Source organism: Rosa rugosa, chromosome 3 (genome assembly GCF_958449725.1).
Source record: "Rosa rugosa chromosome 3, drRosRugo1.1, whole genome shotgun sequence".
NCBI classification, from domain to species: domain Eukaryota; kingdom Viridiplantae; phylum Streptophyta; class Magnoliopsida; order Rosales; family Rosaceae; genus Rosa; species Rosa rugosa.
Genome location: NC_084822.1, coordinates 5,898,820 through 5,917,644, shown reverse-complemented (window position 1 = coordinate 5,917,644; position 18,825 = coordinate 5,898,820). Strand labels below are relative to the sequence as shown.

Below are 18,825 nucleotides of genomic sequence, written 5' to 3'. Positions count from 1 at the left end.
AAGCTAAATTTTGTCACCCAAAAATAAAGGGACAAAATATTTTTCGTCTCCTATACGCCTATATTTTGTCACCTAAAACATTTCACAATTGGGCAGAAATTCAATAAATGGCGGGTAATTTGAATAAGATGGCGGGATTGTTGGGAATGGGTGACAAACTGTTCGGAATGAGTGACAAACTAAGTTTGTCACCCATACTTTGAATATTTTGAAATTAATTAAATTTTTATTTTCATATTTAATTGATTATATATTATTGGTGACAATATGTCACCTTGACACCCATTCTTGGCGACATAATATCTAATTATCAATTTTATATAACAAATTCCAGCACTGAATAAAACTAAATAAAAATATATTTAATTGCATTGAATAAATGAAAGATAGTATAACTGAGAAAGTGAAGTTTTGCGTTTCTACACTTCTACATAGACAATAGCTAGCAAAATCAAGTTTTCTAGTTTAATAATATAAAACTAAAGTTCCATCGGAAAACATTAAGGTCCTAAGCTAGTCTGCACCCTCATCTTCATCCCCATAGATATTCACATCATCATCATCCCCATTATCATAATCATCATCATCATCACTGGAATGATGAATAGTATACCCTTCAACAGTAGCAAGTTGCTCTTCTATGTGATTGATATGCCTCAAAAGCTTTTCCACCGTGGCTGTCAGCTCAATCACCTTTTGTTCTGTCACGGAAGCATTTGCAGATTTATCACTCTCAGAATAATGGACGGGTTCCTTCCGGACCATAGCCCAGACCGCGAATGCCTCTACCCTTTGCAACCCCAACGCCATTTGCCAAGATATCCAACTGCATAGAGACGTGAACTTCTATTTCATTAAGTGAGGCAACCCCAAGGACTTCAGCTAACTTCTCCTTTGTTTGATTCAATTCTGCTAACATTTTCTTCTACATAATTGAAGAAGAAAAAATTAACTAATTAAAAAGTGATAAAAATAAGATTACCAATTGAAAATATCTATAACAAAAGCTAACCCCAGTTTGTTCAGCTGCTTCGTTGATCCATTGATCGTCATGATGTTGATGCATAGCGCTCCAATTCTCAACAAAAGACACATTTTTACCTTTCTGTTTGTGCTCAAAATAAAAAGTTATATGATCAGTATGCATATAGCACATGTTATAAATATTCAATTATAACTCAATACCTCAAACCTACAGATTTATGCCAATAAAGACCATAAACACATGAGCAGATTAATAATTAAACACACTGCAGGAGCAAGGGCACATTCCAACCAAAACATCAAAATAAGGACCAAGGACATGCCCCTTCTTTTTACTGATAGTTCATGTTACAATATATTTTCAATAGGCAGTAGTAACCTCCTTAACTCTAACCATTTGGTTCAGTTGAAGTGCACCTCGCTGGATGCAATATCTAAAACTAGCCTTTCGTAATTCTAGAGAAGTGACAACTTCAATGTTCAGGTTGGACCTTTAAGCTGTCTCATTTGAAACATATAGAAGAATCAATGACTCTGAAACCTATAGAAAAAGCAATACTAATTATTTGATCAAACAAGATATAATACTTATGAACACATAGCAGGTTCACAGCCCAGTTTAAAACTCATAATTCTGCTTCTCAATATACGAGCAGTGATAAATGTACAGAGATACCCCATTTATTTAACACACTAAACTATAAGAATCGAGTCTGACATGAGGTGAAAGAAAAGTCAAATAAACAAAGAAGAACAGGGGAAGAAATTACTTAATTACCAATAAATTTGAAAGAAAAAACTGCACAATCTGCAATCAATCAGTTCAGTATTCAGAGTTGCCTACATGTATGTGTTTATCCTAGTTTCTATTATTCTCAAAGAATAAATCAACATCCACACATAAAGTTAAACCAAGAGCTGAACCATCAACAAACAAGACACCACCAAGTCTAGTTACCAACAGATTTATTCTAATAAAGACTATAAATAATTCATTACCTTAAGTGCAGCTTCCATATGTTTTTGGTAAGGCCGTGAACCTCCACAATGATTATACTCTTTCTGATTTCGATTTGCAGCATTAACTTGACTTCGTTTCTGCAATAACAGGACATTAATATGCAGTTAATATAATAAAAGAACTTTAAACAATATCAATAAAGATGAATTCATATACCACATAGGTTTCATCTATGAACAGCTCGTCACAAAGCCACTCCCATTCATCTATTGATCTTTCACCAAAGAGCTTTTCTCCAGGTGGGTGTGCTCGAGCATATTCTAAATCATGAGCATACTTTTTAAAATGTCCATGCAACTTGGATCTCCAAGATCCAAATGCCTTGGCCATCTTCTTCTCCACAAATATCCTCAGCTCCGGGTCAGTCCAATCAAACTCGAAATTAGTCTACAATAAAGTGAAAAAGAAGTTACTAAATTAGACAAGAACTAAACAGAAAAGATATATTATATAACTCGCTGTCAGAGCCTCTTTGATGTCATTCTTGGCATCCTTAGGTACTTTTCTCCACCATTTGAATTTGAGTGGAGCTAATTTGCGTGTGAATGACCCAATCTCGTTAACAAACATAGCATTGGCTTGAACTGTCTCAGGGAGCTTTTGATCATTGTCCATCTTGATTGAAATTCTCTTTTTGGTCGCACTAACAATAGCATGAGCTTTCAACCCTACTGTAATGCCACGGGTCTTCTTTACAGGTTCTGGATCTAAAGGAGGGTTAGAATTCTCATTTGGAATACACTCCTCATTGTCCATTGGGATTTGAACTCTCTTCAGTTTTGGATTGATCACACTAGGAGTTCCCAACTTATTCTTTGTAATGCCACGCGCCTTCTTCACAGGTTCATGACAGTTCTCATTTGGATTAGATTGCTCATCATCCATCGGAATTTGATTTCTCTTCTTTGTGGCATTGGTTGCAGCATGAGTTCCTAACCGTAGAATATTGCCACAAGTTTTCTTCATATGTCCTTGAGATGAAACAAGCATAGAACGGCCAACTCCACCTATGATAAACAAGGAAGCTAGTTTTTTAAAAACGAAATGATCATGCACCTTCCAAGAGTTACAATATGAGATAAAAATAACTTTATTTAAAGCCAAAATCTGTAATAGGTGGAGTTGGAAATTAGCACATTATTCACCTACAAAATTGGTAATAGATTATTGTATGTCTCTAAAACATAACTACTATTGTTTCTGGATTCTTGTCAACAAGGCAATGAAGACTATCTATTATAATATAAAGATAGCAAGTAAGGTCGAACTGAAACACTATCTATTATGTATCCTAAATGTAGAGTCTCTCCAACTCTGAAAGATGCAAACTTCTCAATCCAACTATACTCTGTCCTTGAGAGATAACTACATAAACGGATAAACCTACAAGTTGTTCAGGCAACTACCTAAATTATAAAAAGAATAGGAGGCAAAATTATATTTTGTCTCTAATAAAAAGTTGAGACAAAAAGATTTTGTCTCCTCTCTCTATTATTTTGTCACGCAAACATTAATGCAAATTTAATTTAATATGACAACTTATAGGTGACAAACTAAAAAATTGTGTCACCCATAATAGTTATTAGTGACGCAAATGACTTGTGTCGCCTATACTTTTGTCTCTAAAGGGGTTTTCCCTTGTAGTGATTCTTGTTATATATAAAACTGAACATTCAAACCCAATTCCTAAGAAACACTAAACATTAATACAAGTGAATAACTCTAAGACTCACACTTTGCATATGGGCAGTCCATCATTCTCTTCTCCAAATCCAACTGCAGAAAGTGAACAAAAACAATTATATTATCCAATACAGAAAACTTGAACAAGCTGTAGCTTATACATGAAGCAATTAGCACTAAACACTCACCTTATTCTGGATAGAGAAATTGATAAAGTTGGTATCTACCAAAACCTGGTAAGGCGACCCCCAAAGCAGTGTTGTATTGAAAGAACAATACCATAGAAACATTTGGCCTAAATACAATTTTTGTCTTCACATTTTCCTAAACATCAGAAACATGGTCTTTGGCTATATATGCTCCAGAAAAACTATCATTTACAAGGAAATACAATTTCAAGCAGTTTTTATAATCAACCCAATTCATTAGACAAAACAGAGCAGTGATAAAAATGGTAACTAAACCAATCCAACACATCACAGACAAAAGTTCATAGAACACATTGAAACAGAAAGGCAATTTAATATGACATATGATTCTTTCTTTGAGCTTTTTGTTATTTTTAGCCTCAGTGTACATTTGAATCTCAATTGCATAAACTTCCAAATGTTGACTTCCTTTCTTTTGATCATCTGTACCATTTTCTTTTTGACAAGACTTATGGAGTTTCTTCAGAATCTAATAGTGCAACACAGGTTACTCTCAGCCTTTCAAGATCACAAATTCACAACCATCATAGGTAATAAGATAAACAGATATTACCCAACTCATTCTCCCATATTCGCCCATCTCAAACCAAATTTTGCAAAGCTTAAGATTTGTCTTGAACCAGAGCCTCTGCACAACAAGACGGAAAGAAACAAGGAAATTAGATGATTTGGCCCTCTTTCTCCAGTGGTATTGATTCTACTTATTAACCTAAAATTCATAGCCTCAAGGCAATTGTGATGCATTACAAACCAGAACCGGAAGAGTACATGAAAAATCAAGCTTATACCACCAAGTCAATTGACAAAACTAGAAATTCCATTAATCTAAGAACTATTTGTTCCCCAAACCTATTGTTTAATGGCATTAGTAATAAACCGAAAGCTGAAGCATGTGTACCAAGCATACCATAAACTCATAAGCCTTTTCAGAGCACAGATTATATATAATTTTTAGATACAAATTGGCATCAAACATAACGGAGTAAGCATCAAAACAAAAGTCAACATCAGGAGCTCAATTGCAACAGCAACACTCACCAGCTGAATCGCAACCTCTTTCGCTTGTCTCAATATTCGTACCTACAACAACAAAAAGATCAATAATTTAAGCACCTCCATGAAATCCTCAAATCCAATTTTGACCACAAAACAAAATTAGAATCACAAAAGACGAACCAAGATAGATCTCTCCAAAGAAGCCGCTACCGATCTTCCGTCCCAGCCTGAACTTATTCTCAATGAGAGACTCCATTTGTGCAACCCGAATAGGAAATAAACCCTAACCCCAAAACTACAGACCCTCTTAAAATCAAACCTTTGGAGAGAGAATCTAAGCGCCGAGCAGCATACCAGAGCTCTGTCGACTGCACTGCAATGACACAGCCAGGATTGTTGTCAACCGAAGCAAAACAAAAAAGCAGAGAGCAAAAGCATGCAAAAAAATTTGTACAGACAACACTGTCGGTGTGTGGGTTCTCCGTGTTGTGGAGCGAGCGAGAGAGAGAGAGAGAGAGAGAGAGAGAGAGAGAGAGAGAGAGAGAGAGAGAGAGATCTAGGGTTAGTGAGAAGTGTGAGAGATGGATCTAGATGAACCAGAGAGAGTGAGAGATCTAGGGTTACACTGAAAAGTACGAGAGACTGACAGGGAGAGAGGGGGCTTTTTGTATCTGCCGTTAGTTAAGACCTCCACAGATCCGACGGTTACCACTGAATATCAAAAACGGAGAAACCCCCAAGTTGATGGACACCAGTATCATAAAATATCATAAAAATTGAGCCCAATTCAAATTTCTTCATCCGTACATTCCGCAAATAGCTTGACAGTGGAAAGAAGAGCCCACTTGCATGCACATTTGGACTATTTGGCCTACTTAGTACCCACTGATAACAGAGGTTCCTCAATAATATATATATATATATATATATATATATATATATATATATATATATATATATATATGGGTCATGGGTCATTTACCCTACTTAATACCCACCGATAACCGTGGAACGAAAAAAAGTCCCACTGCTTTTCAAATTAGTGTGATACACTGATACTGTTCTCTTTTCACACTAATGATTTTTAGTGGCTAAAAAAGAGGTGCCATTGGGGAAATTTCTAGTAGTGTCGTTCTCTTGTCAACCTTCACGCTAACAATGTTGGTTCATCTGTTTTATTGCTCTATTTACTCTAGTTAGGCATCTAATTTTACTATTTGCACGCTAGTTTATTGCATTTTGATAACCGATCTTACTTTACTTTTATTTTGTTTGTGCTTCTGTCTTATGGTCATTAAATTTTCCGGTCTATCTGTGAGGACTACAAACAACTAGTGCACAACTAAGAGCGAAATTCAGAATTTCCCATTTATGAATGAGAGACTTACGACTCTAGACCAAATAAACGTGAGATTTTAAACTCGTAAGGTTTTGTTGATCATTGTACTTTATCTCTATTTTAATAAGTAATGTATTGGAATTCTAAAATAATCTATTTATGTGATACAAAAAACAATTATACAAACAACTAGTGCACAATTAAGAGCGAAATTCAAAATCTCCCATTTATGAAAGAGAGACTTACGACTCTAGACCAAATAAACGTGAGATTTTAAACTCTCGTAAGGTTTTGTTGATCGTTGTACTTTATCTCTATTTTAATAAGTAATATATTGGAATTCTAAAATAATCTATTTATGTGATACAAAAAAAATGACTAATCGAATTATATATTATGTATTGGCTCCATATCATAGATTTTCTTTTTTTGGCAAACCATATCCTAGGAATATTGGGATATCATAATTGCATTTGGCGCTTGTTAGAGCAAGTCGACCCGTTGGATCACCGGGTCACTTACTATTCATTGCCTTTTATGTTTATTTCCACCATCTGGGTCACGGGCACAGTTTCTAAACTGACCTAGGTCACTTTCTGAGTCAATTTCGTGACCTGCAAACTGACCCGGTGACCCAGGTCAGTTTGAAAATTGTGCCCGTGACTCAGAGGGTGGAAATAAACACTAAAAAGCAGTAAATAGTAACTGACTCGATGACCCGACGGGTGAACTTGCTCTTAACATACCAAATAAGTACAGGTTGTAGTCCACTCAGTTTTGGTCTTATTATCTACGTTTCCTTGTTGTAAAAGATTCCATCCCCTAACCTTTGGACATTTGGAAGTACAAACTTTTCCCGAAGCATGCATGAGATCACACATGTTCTTTTGTAGGTCTCTATATGATCCTAAAAGAGAATAAGCCAACAAAGCCAAATTCTAAAAGTCTTCAAACAATAATGCTTGTCAATATTGTACTTCCAGAGAAACATGACAACTTTTCTCCTTGAAACGCGTAAAGAAGCGAAACCATTGCCTTCGACTCAAAAATGAAATATTCCTCCAGCTCTTAACAATCCAAAAGAACATCAACTCAAATAACCCAACCAATCAAAAACTATTTGAAAATGTACAAAATAATAGTTGTCCAATGTACTCTTGCACAGGAAAATTCCAAAATCCCCCATAAGTTTCATCGCTCAAAACCATAAAGAAGCAATTTCCATCCTAGTCGAGAATTTTATAAAACACACTAGCATATATAATAAGAAGTAAACGAATGAAGTCCAAGCCAAAGTTCATAACTTCATATTATTTATGGAAAACACTTGATACGCAAAAAATGAAAAACATGACCTAGACAATGTAGATGAAACACTGTAACAGATAGATGAATTTGACAACCCAATCTGGGTGCGAATCAAACTCTACACGACAACAATCGAATGAGCCTTCAATCACTTCGACCCAAATCTCCCATCAGAAGCAGGCATCCAGCAAGCAGCAACAGCACAGAGCAGCCAAACTGCAACACCATTCCCCCAAATTTCAAAAACAAGTTAGAACTCAAAACGACAATGGACTTGGACTAGTACATTATTATTGTCCTGTGATAAGACCTCAAAGACATCGAAAAAGAACATACGACCAAGTATCTCGACCTGACAGCCAAATCGACAGAAAGACTAAACCACCATATAACTCTAAAAGACAAAACAAGGGTATTTTGGGAAAAGGAAATCTCTGGGTAGGGTCAGAGACCAGAACTATTCCCATCTAGCTCGTGTAAAGTGTGTTAGACTGCTCGAACAACTCCGAGTTGACCGAGTCTTGACTCGGGCCAAAGTCGATGTAGCTGATCGGGAGTCGGGACGACCCCAGATCTGAATCAACACCCAACTCGATCAACTCGGTTTCAGACCCAAATACAAAGAGAAAGAAAGGGAGTCACGTACCAGCCTTCCATAAATCCACCGCTATTGTTTTGTTGTTGAGGGGGAGGCTGAGCGTATTGAGGAGCATAGGGAGGAGGGTATTGCTGGGGGTATCCCTGCGGCGGAGGATATCCCTGCTGGGGATACCCCTGCGGGGGATATCCCGGAGGAGGATAAGCGTCTTTGGCATATCCCTCCGGTGGATAACCTAACCACATAAACATATACTCATATCAGAACCAAACCCTTGTGGCAGATTTTCAAACTTCATTGATGATCAACTACAATTAAGCTCATGGATCTGAAAAGTTTGAAGCAAAAAAAGATGAAGAGAGTGACATACCTTGAGGAGGAGGAACACCAACTGGGGGTTGTTGCTGGTTGTAATAGCTCATGGTTTTTGGAGGTGATGATCAATGGTGGGGTGAAAGATGAAGTCTTTTGCTTCCGGATGAATTAATAATGGATGGAGAGAGAGAGAGAGAGACAGGCTGTGTATGAATGTGGAATTGGACATGCCTATGTCGTTTAAATACGTTATTTTAGGCTTCGTTTTTTTTTTTTAATAACTGAAGCAGACGCAAGCAGACGTTGAATGGGATTGGGAGTTTATTTTTTTAACCTTATGCTCCGGCCAAGAAAACCGAGGGAGGTTCTTTGTTTTTGGCAGAAATATTCTAACTGGGGTAGGAAGGTTTCTTTTGTTTTGAACTAAACAAGAAGTAGGTATTGGTGGATTATTTTTTGTTTCGATGAAGCGTTTGTATGTACCAACAAAATATTTTATAAATAAGAAATTGACTAGGGTAGAGGTGTAAGTATATTGGGCTATTACCATTCAATACATGATTTCTCATTGTCACAAGGAAAAACAAATGATGCAGATAGACTTGGAGAATGATTCTCCTATCTTCCCGGTGGTTCAATGAAACAAAGAAGAAGATCACAGAATCGGATCATAATGAGAAGATCAAGCAGAATTGATTCACTGATCTTGAGTTTAATATGGTATTCATTCCATATCATTTTGCATGATTTTAAATTGATATGCATATCGGTTAGATTGATTCAATATTCTCATCTGCATTAAAGAGTTTTTTTTTAACATGCATATCAATTTGAGATATTGATTGATCTTGGTTAGGAAAGATTCGATTGCAGTTTTAAACCTTCCTATATTTATCTTAATTGATAATTAAGACAAGATTTGATTGAGGGGGAGTGTTTCTCCCTTATAAAAGGTTTCGAAACTGAAGTCAAGGTGTGGGTTTTTGATGCATAAAATTGTTCTCTTTTTGAACTACTTGTTTTGTTCAAATCAGTTTCTGAAAAACCCTCTTTACTTGTTTCATGTATTCCATTGCATAATCGTTCATATTTACTCTCAAGATCAGTGATTCATTTGAGAGCAAGGAAGGTTGAAGATAGATTGTCTAGAATGTTGTATTAGGAGTTAGAACAGTTGTAAAACAAGTTAGCATGTGTTGCTAAGTGAAAGTGTTTGTTATGAACAACACTACTTGTATTCTGTAAACTCTAGTGTTTCATATTGGATTGTCTTTTCGTGTTGGCTACGTTAAAAGCCACGCAGTGAAGTTTCCTCAGTGGAGAGGTTTACACTGCGTTAGCAAATCTCCGTGTTATGAATCGTATTTTCTTTGGAAAAATTCATATACGTAAAGTTTTCTTTTATACTTGTTCCATCTAGTACTTTCAAGAGGTCACCAAATTGAATAGATGTAACACCTTCCGTCAAAAGTATAATTAGCTAAATTGTTTAGGAACTTGATTAACCGTGGCATCAGTTTGATTTTATCAATTCGACAGTGTACCAAACACTTTAAGGATAGGTGTCAAACAAGTTGCTTTCGCACGAGCCCGGCACGAGTCCGATTCATTTAATATCGGTCCAGCACGGTCTAAGCACCATTAAGGGTGGGCTAGGATGGGCCGAGGTATATTGATCCATGGGCTAATCCGGCCTGAACATTCACGGTTTGAAAATGACTAATTGCGGGCAGAATCGTTACAAATATAAAATTTTATATATAATTTTAAAATATATGAAAAACTTTCGATAATGAGATTTGAATACCCACATCTTTTTTTTGAAGTTCACCTATGCTATGTCATTAATGTTTTTAAAATATAACATAAAGTATTTATATCCTTGTTTTAACATAAATTTTTAGGCCAATTTACATATATGGTCATTTTGGAAAAAAAAAATTCATAAATTTTCCGTTTTATGAGAAAATTATATATTTTTTTCTTTTTACTGTAATTTATACTATTTTACATTTCTTTAAGAGAAAGAAAAAAAAAAACCTTAAAGTAAGGAGGCTTCACGACCTTGAGAATATTCTCGTCCGGCGGCGGCCCTAGCCTAGGCTGGCCTTTTGGCTTCGCCGAAGCCACATGGCTTTGCTACCCGGGCGGGATTTGAATGATCCGGAGCTTTGAAAGGGGGGTTGGCTCAAGGTTTGGCTGATGATGTTGACGATGAGTACCAGATGACGACTTGGACGCGGTGAGCGTATGTACACGGTAGGTCATCGATGATGGCAGGGCTGGACGGTGGATCTGCAATGGATCAGGGTTGAGACTTTGGAACTGCGTTTTTGATGGTGGCGGCGCGACTTGCAGCAAGGTGGTGGCGAGGGACATGGTGTCGCGGTTTGAGGTGTGAGGTTGCAGCTATGGGATGCGGCATAGTGGGGTGAGGTGGTGGGATGCAGCGGTGGAATCCGGCGTCGAGGGTTGAGGCGGTGGGATGCAGTGATGGGATCCGGCGCCTGCTTCGGTGCTGTGTGTAGCTTGGGAGGCTGTGGTGAACTTTGGGCTTGGGTCACATCATCCTGTTGGGCCTTGTGGATCACTCCTCTTTGGGATGCCTTTGGGCTTCTATGGTGGGCTAGGGTTTTGCTCTCAGCCCATCCCTATGTTTTTAGTTTGTCTAATTACAATAAAGTTCCTTGTATTAGGAACACTCTATGTACTTCTAGCGCCTCTGGAGTAGTACCAAAAGAGGGTATCCGTTACCTCTACGTATTTAAATGTCTAATGAGTAGGACTATATGTACGTACCACTTGTGGGTACTACCACTAACTTCTTGTCTGTCTATAAAAGGCAGCGGAAGGGTATGTAACGGCATATTTTGGCTTGTGATGAATATATTATTTCGCCCTTGTGTCTTTACTAAAAAAAAAAAAGGAGAGAGAGAAAGAAAAAAATATCAAAAGCCAATTTACATCTGCTTAATTACTAATTCATGACGGGAAAAAACATATTTGATAAGAAACATATGGCGGCCTAACTTCCCAATTTCGGGGCTAACTAATCCATTAGTGTTAAGTGCAAACCCATAAATATATATTTCTTTCTAATTTGTTACACTTGCCTAATTGCGTATGGCACCCTCTCACTCTCTCTTAGCCTTTTTAGTACCTCTCACGATCTCACCACCTATGACCCATGCCTAATCTTTACTATGCATTTTAAGAACTTTCTGTATCCACAATCATAAATAAAAGAACATGATGCACCCGATGAAGATAGCACCAAAACCATACACGATGCCACAAAGTTAATCACACGAAAGAACTGTTCTATCGTATGAAGGAACTCAAATATGTGGTCTAATACAGTGTCGAGTTTTGGGGGTATCAGACGACATTAATCATTCAATTAAAACACGATCTGGCAAAATAATAATGTATGATGAATACTTTTATTCAATTTGCAAGCAACAACTCGATCACCTATATATGTTTTTTTATTTTGCTAGAGGCACCTATCCTTATGTACATATCTTAACATGTATAAACTTAAGTACGGTTTTTGATCCATACCAATGGAACAGATTCGTTTTGCTCAACAATATATATTTTCTCCTTCCAGCTCTTTAATTATGATCCAACTTATCCTCAGTATCGACCAAACAAACCAAAAGAAAATAAGAAATATATAGCACTCGCTTTTGGCAGTATCAGACTCCTTTTCCATGGGAGTGCAAATAACCCTAATATCATTTTGTACACCATCCAAATAATCTTGTCTCACATATCCAGTAAACAATCCAGCATACAGCAACAGCAAAGAGCAGCCAAACTGCATCATTTATAAAATTGAAACAAACTTAGATAATGCATTTGATCATAACCAGTAAATATTTCATTTTGAGTAAGAAACATTAATTTTAATTAACATATATACCAGGCCTGGCAACAACCCATAGGTCCCATAGCACTGCTTGCTTGAGGAGGAGGGCGGGTGGGCTGGCCGGCATAGTACTGTCCCGGATAGGGAGGAGGATATCCTTGGGGTGGATAACCTTGAGGAGGATATCCTGGTGGTGGATATCCTTGAGGAGGATATCCCTGGGGAGAGTAGCCTTGAGGAGGATAACCCGGAGGAGGATAGCCTGGAGGTGAAAAATTTCCTTGTGGGGGATATCCTGCTGGTGGATAAGCGTCTCTGGTGGCATGTCCTTCTTGTGGGTAGCCCTGAGGCGGTGGGGGTGATGAAGAATATCCTGGCTGTGGATATCCCGGTGGTGGATAAGGGCCGACGTTTGCGTGATATCCTTCTGGTGGTGGTGGATAAAACCGAATCAAAAACCAAACCATATTCAAAATTATAAATATCAATATTTACAAGCCGAACAATTCATGCACGTTTTCAACAAAACGTATTTGGAAACAGCATGAAAAAGAAGAAGGGAACATATGTAATGTACCTTGGGGGGGAGGAGCACTAGCAGAAGGTTGTTGTTGTTGAGGAGGAGGGACACCCTGATCAGAAGGCTGTTGAGCAGCGGCAGGAGGAACACCCTGATTAGAAGGCTGTTGAGCAGGAGGAGGAGCAGGTGGTGGTGGAGGAGGACCAGGAGGATGTTGTTGTTGCTGGTTGTGATCGCCCATTCTTTATTTGGTGTTCTTGGTTGATAATTGCTAAACCAAATTTTTTTGATCGTAGCTCCTTTGTTAATTTTGATGCAAAAGGTAGGAGAGTGGAGTTTTCCTAGGCCAATGAACCAAGAGAGGTTTGTCTCCAGAATATCCAAAATCTAGGGCATGTGTTTAAATTAGTACAAACCATCTGCAGTTTTGGTTTTAACACATCGGATTTTGTTAAGGAAATGCGTTGTTAGATTCAGATCAGTTTCATTTTTCCCGGTGCGTGTACTAAAGATTTGTTTCATTTGCAGTTACGTGTATTCATTTTCACCATGTATTTTATGAAGCTAACTTTGTTACGGATATGAAGCTAATTTTGTTACGGATACTTAACAAATTTAGTTGACTCGTCTCAAGAGATTGTGGATCAACTTCTTTTTCTTTGCCTATGATTTCGGCTATTAATTTTCATAGATGGAGTTAAAGTTGTTATAGGTAGAAGCTTTACGTGTACATATTCTCACAGCAACAAATAAAAATGTTGATTAAGCGCATAGAAACTGTACACTAGTAGAGAATGACATAGCTCATATGCATGGCACCGGATACAATTCACAAATACGGGAGAACGTTGGATGCATGTATCTTTATGACTAAGTTTCCATGATAATATATGTATATAATTTTAAAATAAAATAATAATTCATGAACAGAATTCACATCATATTGATTCTCTGAAAATAAAAATTAATGAATTTATGAATACCAAGCAGACCCTTTATCTCTGCCTCTCGCTGTCTTCTTGCGGCAATCCAACGTCGTCTTTGTTCGACTAATGTTCATTCGGTTTGTCTCTCTATGGAGACTCACCAACGTAAACTTGGAATTGAGAGTGGGATGGTCGAGGCTGGTCTCTCGAATGGGCTATTAGCAGAAGATCTGGTCGAGATACGACCAGGCCGAAAGTGACTCAAGGCCGGTGAGGGGGTGTAACGCCGGTAGGGCTAGGCACGGTCCCAGATCGACACTGGATTTACAGGGACCGAGACCGGGACCGGAAATGCAAGTTCGGGCCGGGCTTGGAAAGGTAGAATACCGGGACCGGCCAAAACCCGGACCGGGAAGAACCGGGCCTGTTTCACTGGGCTTTCGGTTCTTGGGAGTTAGCAGCAGTGTTGCATTCATGCTTGGCTGCTGGCTGAGAACAGCTGGTAACATGGAGGTTCAGCTTTAACAAAACCATAGAAGCAAAAGCACTGGCGTGCTTCAACACAAGTATGCTCAATAATCACCAACAAGCTTTCTGAACCATATCAAATAAATTGAAAGAATGGAGAGATTCATTGGACCTACTTCGTGTAAGCCCTTCAGCTGCAGCCTTGCAACTTTGAAGATGCAATGGATATACAAATACAAGTATAAAGACAACAAATCTGAAATAAGAATTAATGAACTACAACCTGCAAGACGCCAAGACTGGCAGCAACTAGCAAGGCTGCAAATAAAGACTAAAGTCCAAATAACAATTCTGCAATATGAAACCATCACCGACACAGATAACACAATTCTGCAAACTACAATAAGCCAACAAGCCACCAAATGTCCAAATTCACTCAATAAGCTTTATCCCAATTCTCCAACTCACCAACTCTCATTGTCTCAACAAAATAACAAATTAAAAACAAATCAACAATTCCACATGTGTAGCTATGCTGCTGCTCTTCTTCTCCTTTCATTTCTTTTTCCCTACAACAATACAACTTATACTTCAATCCAATGAACTTACTAGGAATAAAAACCAAAAAAAAGGCAGTAAGGCACTGCTTTTGATAATACCTTTAGCTTTTGTTGATTGCAGCAACACTTGTTTTGCAGATTTAACGGTTCCAGCAACAGCTCTTGTTGAAGGAGTTGCAGCAGCAATTTTTTTGGACACTTTTGCAGACTTTGAGGTTCCAGCTGCGGCAGTTGCATCATCTTCAGTTTAGACAGCTACTTGTTTTCCCTTTGCTACATTTGCAACAAGTGAAACTGATACGCTAAAAGTAAGCGCGCAATTTAACCCTGCATGTAGTTGTTAGTATAGAATAAGTAGGGATCATTCTAAGCGGAGATTGAGGGTACACCTATAATTGCAAAAACAAGTAAAGAATTAATAAAAAGTACAAAGTATTATATTTACAAAAATAAAACAAAGAAATAAAAATATATACAAGTAAACATAAAGAGGGGGGTTTAGGATTAATAAATTGAAAATTAAAATAAATAAAATAAAGAAAATGTAAAAACATATATACAAGGGTGAAACGTAAGGAACAAAGATCAAAACCACAATCATATGCATGAAATCCAATTACAATTCCTATAGTTGATTATCTATGTCATGAGAAATAAGTTGACCATGTGAAATGTTAATAAGCAAACGATTTCCCATTTTTTACTTTCCTTCAATATTTAATCTAAGTGAAAGCACCTAAATTAAACCTATTGAACATGCAATCATAGTCTAGAAAGCTAGCTACTCAAGAACACATTCAATGCATGAAGAACAAAGAAAGGATGTCAACCAAAGTGCACAACCTAGTATGAAAAAGTTCATCTATTTGCAATCCTCCTTAATTGATTTCGACTTTTGTCCAAAGCCTTTACTACTTATGAAATAGCTCCAATTACATGCAGATATCCTAAGTTGGCCACCAAAGAACACATACATATAAAAGTTTTCTATAAAACAAAATCAATTAAGCAATCTCACATAAGCAAAATATAAATCAACACATAAAAATCACAACTTTATTTCAAAACATATAAATGGGCTTTAAACTTGGCCCTTAACGTCATGTTAACTAGAACTCATAACTCTACGAATCAAACAAATGAAAAGAAAAGAAAGTATGAAATACACCGTGAAAGATGGATGACAAGCCTTGAGACGAAGAACTTGAAGATCTTTGAAAGCAAGCAATCTTCTAGGGACGACACAAGGATGGATGGTGGCTAGGATCTTGATGTATTGCATGACTTATTCTCCTCCTTGGTTGAGACGCAAAGCTTCTGAAGACTAGAGAATGGAGAGAATTTTTCTAATGTTTATTTTCTGAGGAGGGAGGAGTGTGTTGTGTTGGTGTTGTATTGTGTAGAGAATGCTCCTATTTATAGGAGGATGACAACTTAGTCTCCAAGTCTTCAAGATTGATCCACACAGCATTAACCAATCAGATAATGTCACGTCAGCTCTGCTATGTCATCCAACCAATCAGGAAGCTCCAAAATAAGTCCATAATCTTTCCAAATATATTATTGCTGATTTTCCCAAGATTTTATCTGATTTTTCTCTTAATTTTCGACCAAAATAATCTTGAGTGAAAATAGGAATGAATCGGGACTTGTTTTGGACATTTTCTCCCTTAAATCTCTCCATGGCTTTATCCTTAACATCCTCCCCTTGATTTTCTCCTGATTTTCACATTAAAATTACAGATTTTATTCTCTAATTTCAGCCAACATATCTTGAGGGAATTGAGGAACGAATCTGGACTTGTTTTGAGCCTTTTCTTGTTGCACAATCCCTTGAAACTCTCCCTTGATATTCTCAACGTAATCTCCTTGATTCTCTCCTTGATTTTCACATTATCTCCATCATTTCCCATGCAAAAATCAGATTTAATCTCCCATAATATCTCCCACGTCATCTTCAAGCCATGTGGTCTCCTAATGCCTTCAGGTTTCCTAGCCTCATCAAGATTCCTGCATTGACTGGGATTCCTAGTCGGACCAGGAAAACTCTATTTCTTCATTTCAACTCATTTTTGCATCCCTTCTGCCTTTAAGCTCATTTCTTCTCTATTTATTAGATGTACCTAGAAAATAGAAACTAAATTAAAAATGATTAAGTAAAGGAAATAACTAAGCAAAATATGGGGAAATAACTATTAAAACATCGCATTAAAATGCTTCTATCAGAAACAACAATCAACAATGGAACAAGTCAAACAACAAGTGAAATACCACTTACAACTGAAACAAACAGCAATGAGATGTAACGACAAAACACCGAAAAAAGTAACTGAACTTTAAAAATTAAAACAGTTGCAAATGTACGGTATTTACCTCTTTCCATTTTTTCATAAAACTCAAGCTCTTCTAGGCTTGGATAATATTCAATCTCAGATTGATCTCGTTTCTTGATCCAATTTTGCTAACAAATCAATGCTTCCACACTTTGAGGAGTTAAAGAATTCCTAAAAGGGTCAATGACTCTCCCACCAGTACTGAATGAGGACTCAGATGCTACTGTACTAACTTGGATTGCAAGTACATCTCTTGCAACAAGAGCAAGGTTTGGATACTTGCAGCAGTTTATCTTCCACCAATCAAGCAGCTGCCAATCTTCATCTTTGGGATTCTCTATTAGATCAAGTAGATACCGGTCAACTTCACTCTCAACAACAACTTCGTCCGATTCAGCTAGGGCTCTTTGCCAACTGTACATACCTCCAACAATGTGGAGTATTTACTACATCACCAAGCATAAGTAACACCCTCTTTGGGACACCCACAAGCTATGGTAAGGCCCAACCGCTACTTGCATCTTGTAGCCCTATGTTCAAGCTACGTTACGGTATCCGGAAGTCGCAAATCCGTCGTCGGGAAGCCACCTTTCCGGCCTTGCAAAGTTGCCCTCACAAACTAGGCTTTCTACACTAGAATAGTGATCTTTGCTTGTCCCACATCGAAAACCATGTAAAGGAAGAGCACTCCTTCACCTATAAAAGGAACTCTCCTCCCACTTAGAAAGGGACACTCCATTACATCTTTTGTAATCCCTTTGGGCCGCAAGGCCCGAACACACTAGTTAAACATTCAAGTGGACGTAGTTTCCCGCTAAGGCGGGAAATGAACCACTATACTTCGCTTGTGTCGTTCTCTCTCTCTCTCTCTCTATTTAAAGCTAACTAGAGATCCCACGGATCACTAACGTTAACATTGGCGCCGTCTGTGAGAAGCCAACACAAAGGCTTCGTCACCTACCACGAACTTTGACCCGAAAGTGTCGAGTCAACGCTCGTTCAACATCAAATTGGGGCCGGTCAATGCTTGGTCAACTCCCGGCGGGGTCGGTCAACGCCCGTCAACGTTTGGTCAACGCCGAACAAGGCTTGGTCAACGCTGGTAAAAGAAAGGTCAACGCTGACATACAAAAAAAAAAAAAAATTGTGCCAATTTGCTATGGACACCCAGAAAACTTCTCTGGGCACCCATGTTCACTCTTCAAATCATGCATCAGCGGTACATTTCCCGCCAGCTACTCCCAGCAGAAACAACTTCCACAGCTTCTCCGACCGAGTCATCCTCCGCCGGAAAGACATCCGCCAACTCCACCAGCGCACTCCGCCGGCACCACTTTCGCTCCGTCAGCGACAACCCAGTCCGCCGGGGGACCCCCGCCGACATCCTCCTCCGCTAATCACCACTAGCGGAACCGCCAACCAGGTCAGTACTCGGCATCCCAGCCCGCCAGCACGCAGAGGCCCAGCAGCAACTCTACCAGCGGCGGAGCTTCTGTCAGCGGCACATTTTGCCGCCAAAACCCATCGAGCGCGCCTGCAACTTCACCACCATAGTTAGCGGATTCCGGCACCGCCGGGTTGCAGCGGCGGTCTTCAGCAGCAACACCAAGCTTGCACCAAACTTGTCAACGACACATTCTTCCGCCAATCTCCGTCAAGATTCACCGCTCCAATTCTCTCTGGACACCTAG

At 38.4% G+C, this 18,825-nt stretch overlaps 3 protein-coding genes across 3 annotated transcripts; all 3 read right to left on the bottom strand.

Annotated features, from left to right (window-relative positions):
* Positions 1–1,012: 1,012 nt before the first annotated feature.
* Positions 1,013–5,291, bottom strand: LOC133740459 (uncharacterized). Its single transcript, XM_062168418.1, has 7 exons — positions 5,074–5,291; positions 4,936–4,977; positions 4,451–4,525; positions 3,739–3,781; positions 2,162–3,012; positions 1,984–2,082; positions 1,013–1,105 (listed from the first exon to the last, which is right to left on the bottom strand). Exons 3-5 carry the CDS (start codon positions 4,475–4,477, stop codon positions 2,423–2,425), a joined length of 660 nt encoding a protein of 219 aa, XP_062024402.1. The 5' UTR covers positions 4,478–4,525; positions 4,936–4,977; positions 5,074–5,291; the 3' UTR covers positions 1,013–1,105; positions 1,984–2,082; positions 2,162–2,422.
* Positions 5,292–7,511: 2,220 nt separating this feature from the next.
* LOC133740985 (cysteine-rich and transmembrane domain-containing protein WIH2-like) lies at positions 7,512–8,679 on the bottom strand. Its single transcript, XM_062168916.1, has 3 exons — positions 8,509–8,679; positions 8,187–8,373; positions 7,512–7,756 (listed from the first exon to the last, which is right to left on the bottom strand). Exons 1-3 carry the CDS (start codon positions 8,558–8,560, stop codon positions 7,711–7,713), a joined length of 285 nt encoding a protein of 94 aa, XP_062024900.1. The 5' UTR covers positions 8,561–8,679; the 3' UTR covers positions 7,512–7,710.
* Positions 8,680–11,866: 3,187 nt separating this feature from the next.
* Positions 11,867–13,338, bottom strand: LOC133740984 (protein CYSTEINE-RICH TRANSMEMBRANE MODULE 10-like). The gene is made up of 3 exons (XM_062168915.1): positions 12,905–13,338; positions 12,382–12,754; positions 11,867–12,276 (listed from the first exon to the last, which is right to left on the bottom strand). Exons 1-3 carry the CDS (start codon positions 13,086–13,088, stop codon positions 12,225–12,227), a joined length of 609 nt encoding a protein of 202 aa, XP_062024899.1. The 5' UTR covers positions 13,089–13,338; the 3' UTR covers positions 11,867–12,224.
* Positions 13,339–18,825: the final 5,487 nt, after the last annotated feature.

What these genes read in the sequence shown, in the direction of transcription:
- LOC133740985 (XM_062168916.1), bottom strand. Translation starts at nt 8,560, where the DNA reads ATGAGCTATTACAACCAGCAACAACCCCCAGTTGGTGTTCCTCCTCCT. An exon ending in TGGTGTTCCTCCTCCTCAAG is followed by an intron (nt 8,374 to 8,508) that starts GTATGTCACTCT and finishes TTATGTGGTTAG; the next exon opens with GTTATCCACCGGAGGGATAT. An exon ending in GGTGGATTTATGGAAGGCTG is followed by an intron (nt 7,757 to 8,186) that starts GTACGTGACTCC and finishes ATGGTGTTGCAG; the next exon opens with TTTGGCTGCTCTGTGCTGTT.
- LOC133740984 (XM_062168915.1), bottom strand. Translation starts at nt 13,088, where the DNA reads ATGGGCGATCACAACCAGCAACAACAACATCCTCCTGGTCCTCCTCCA. An exon ending in TAGTGCTCCTCCCCCCCAAG is followed by an intron (nt 12,755 to 12,904) that starts GTACATTACATA and finishes CACCACCACCAG; the next exon opens with AAGGATATCACGCAAACGTC. An exon ending in ATGGGTTGTTGCCAGGCCTG is followed by an intron (nt 12,277 to 12,381) that starts GTATATATGTTA and finishes TAAATGATGCAG; the next exon opens with TTTGGCTGCTCTTTGCTGTT.
- LOC133740459 (XM_062168418.1), bottom strand. Translation starts at nt 4,477, where the DNA reads ATGGGCGAATATGGGAGAATGAGTTGG. An exon ending in AATATGGGAGAATGAGTTGG is followed by an intron (nt 3,782 to 4,450) that starts GTAATATCTGTT and finishes CACTTTCTGCAG; the next exon opens with TTGGATTTGGAGAAGAGAAT. An exon ending in GGACTGCCCATATGCAAAGT is followed by an intron (nt 3,013 to 3,738) that starts GTGAGTCTTAGA and finishes TGTTTATCATAG; the next exon opens with GTGGAGTTGGCCGTTCTATG.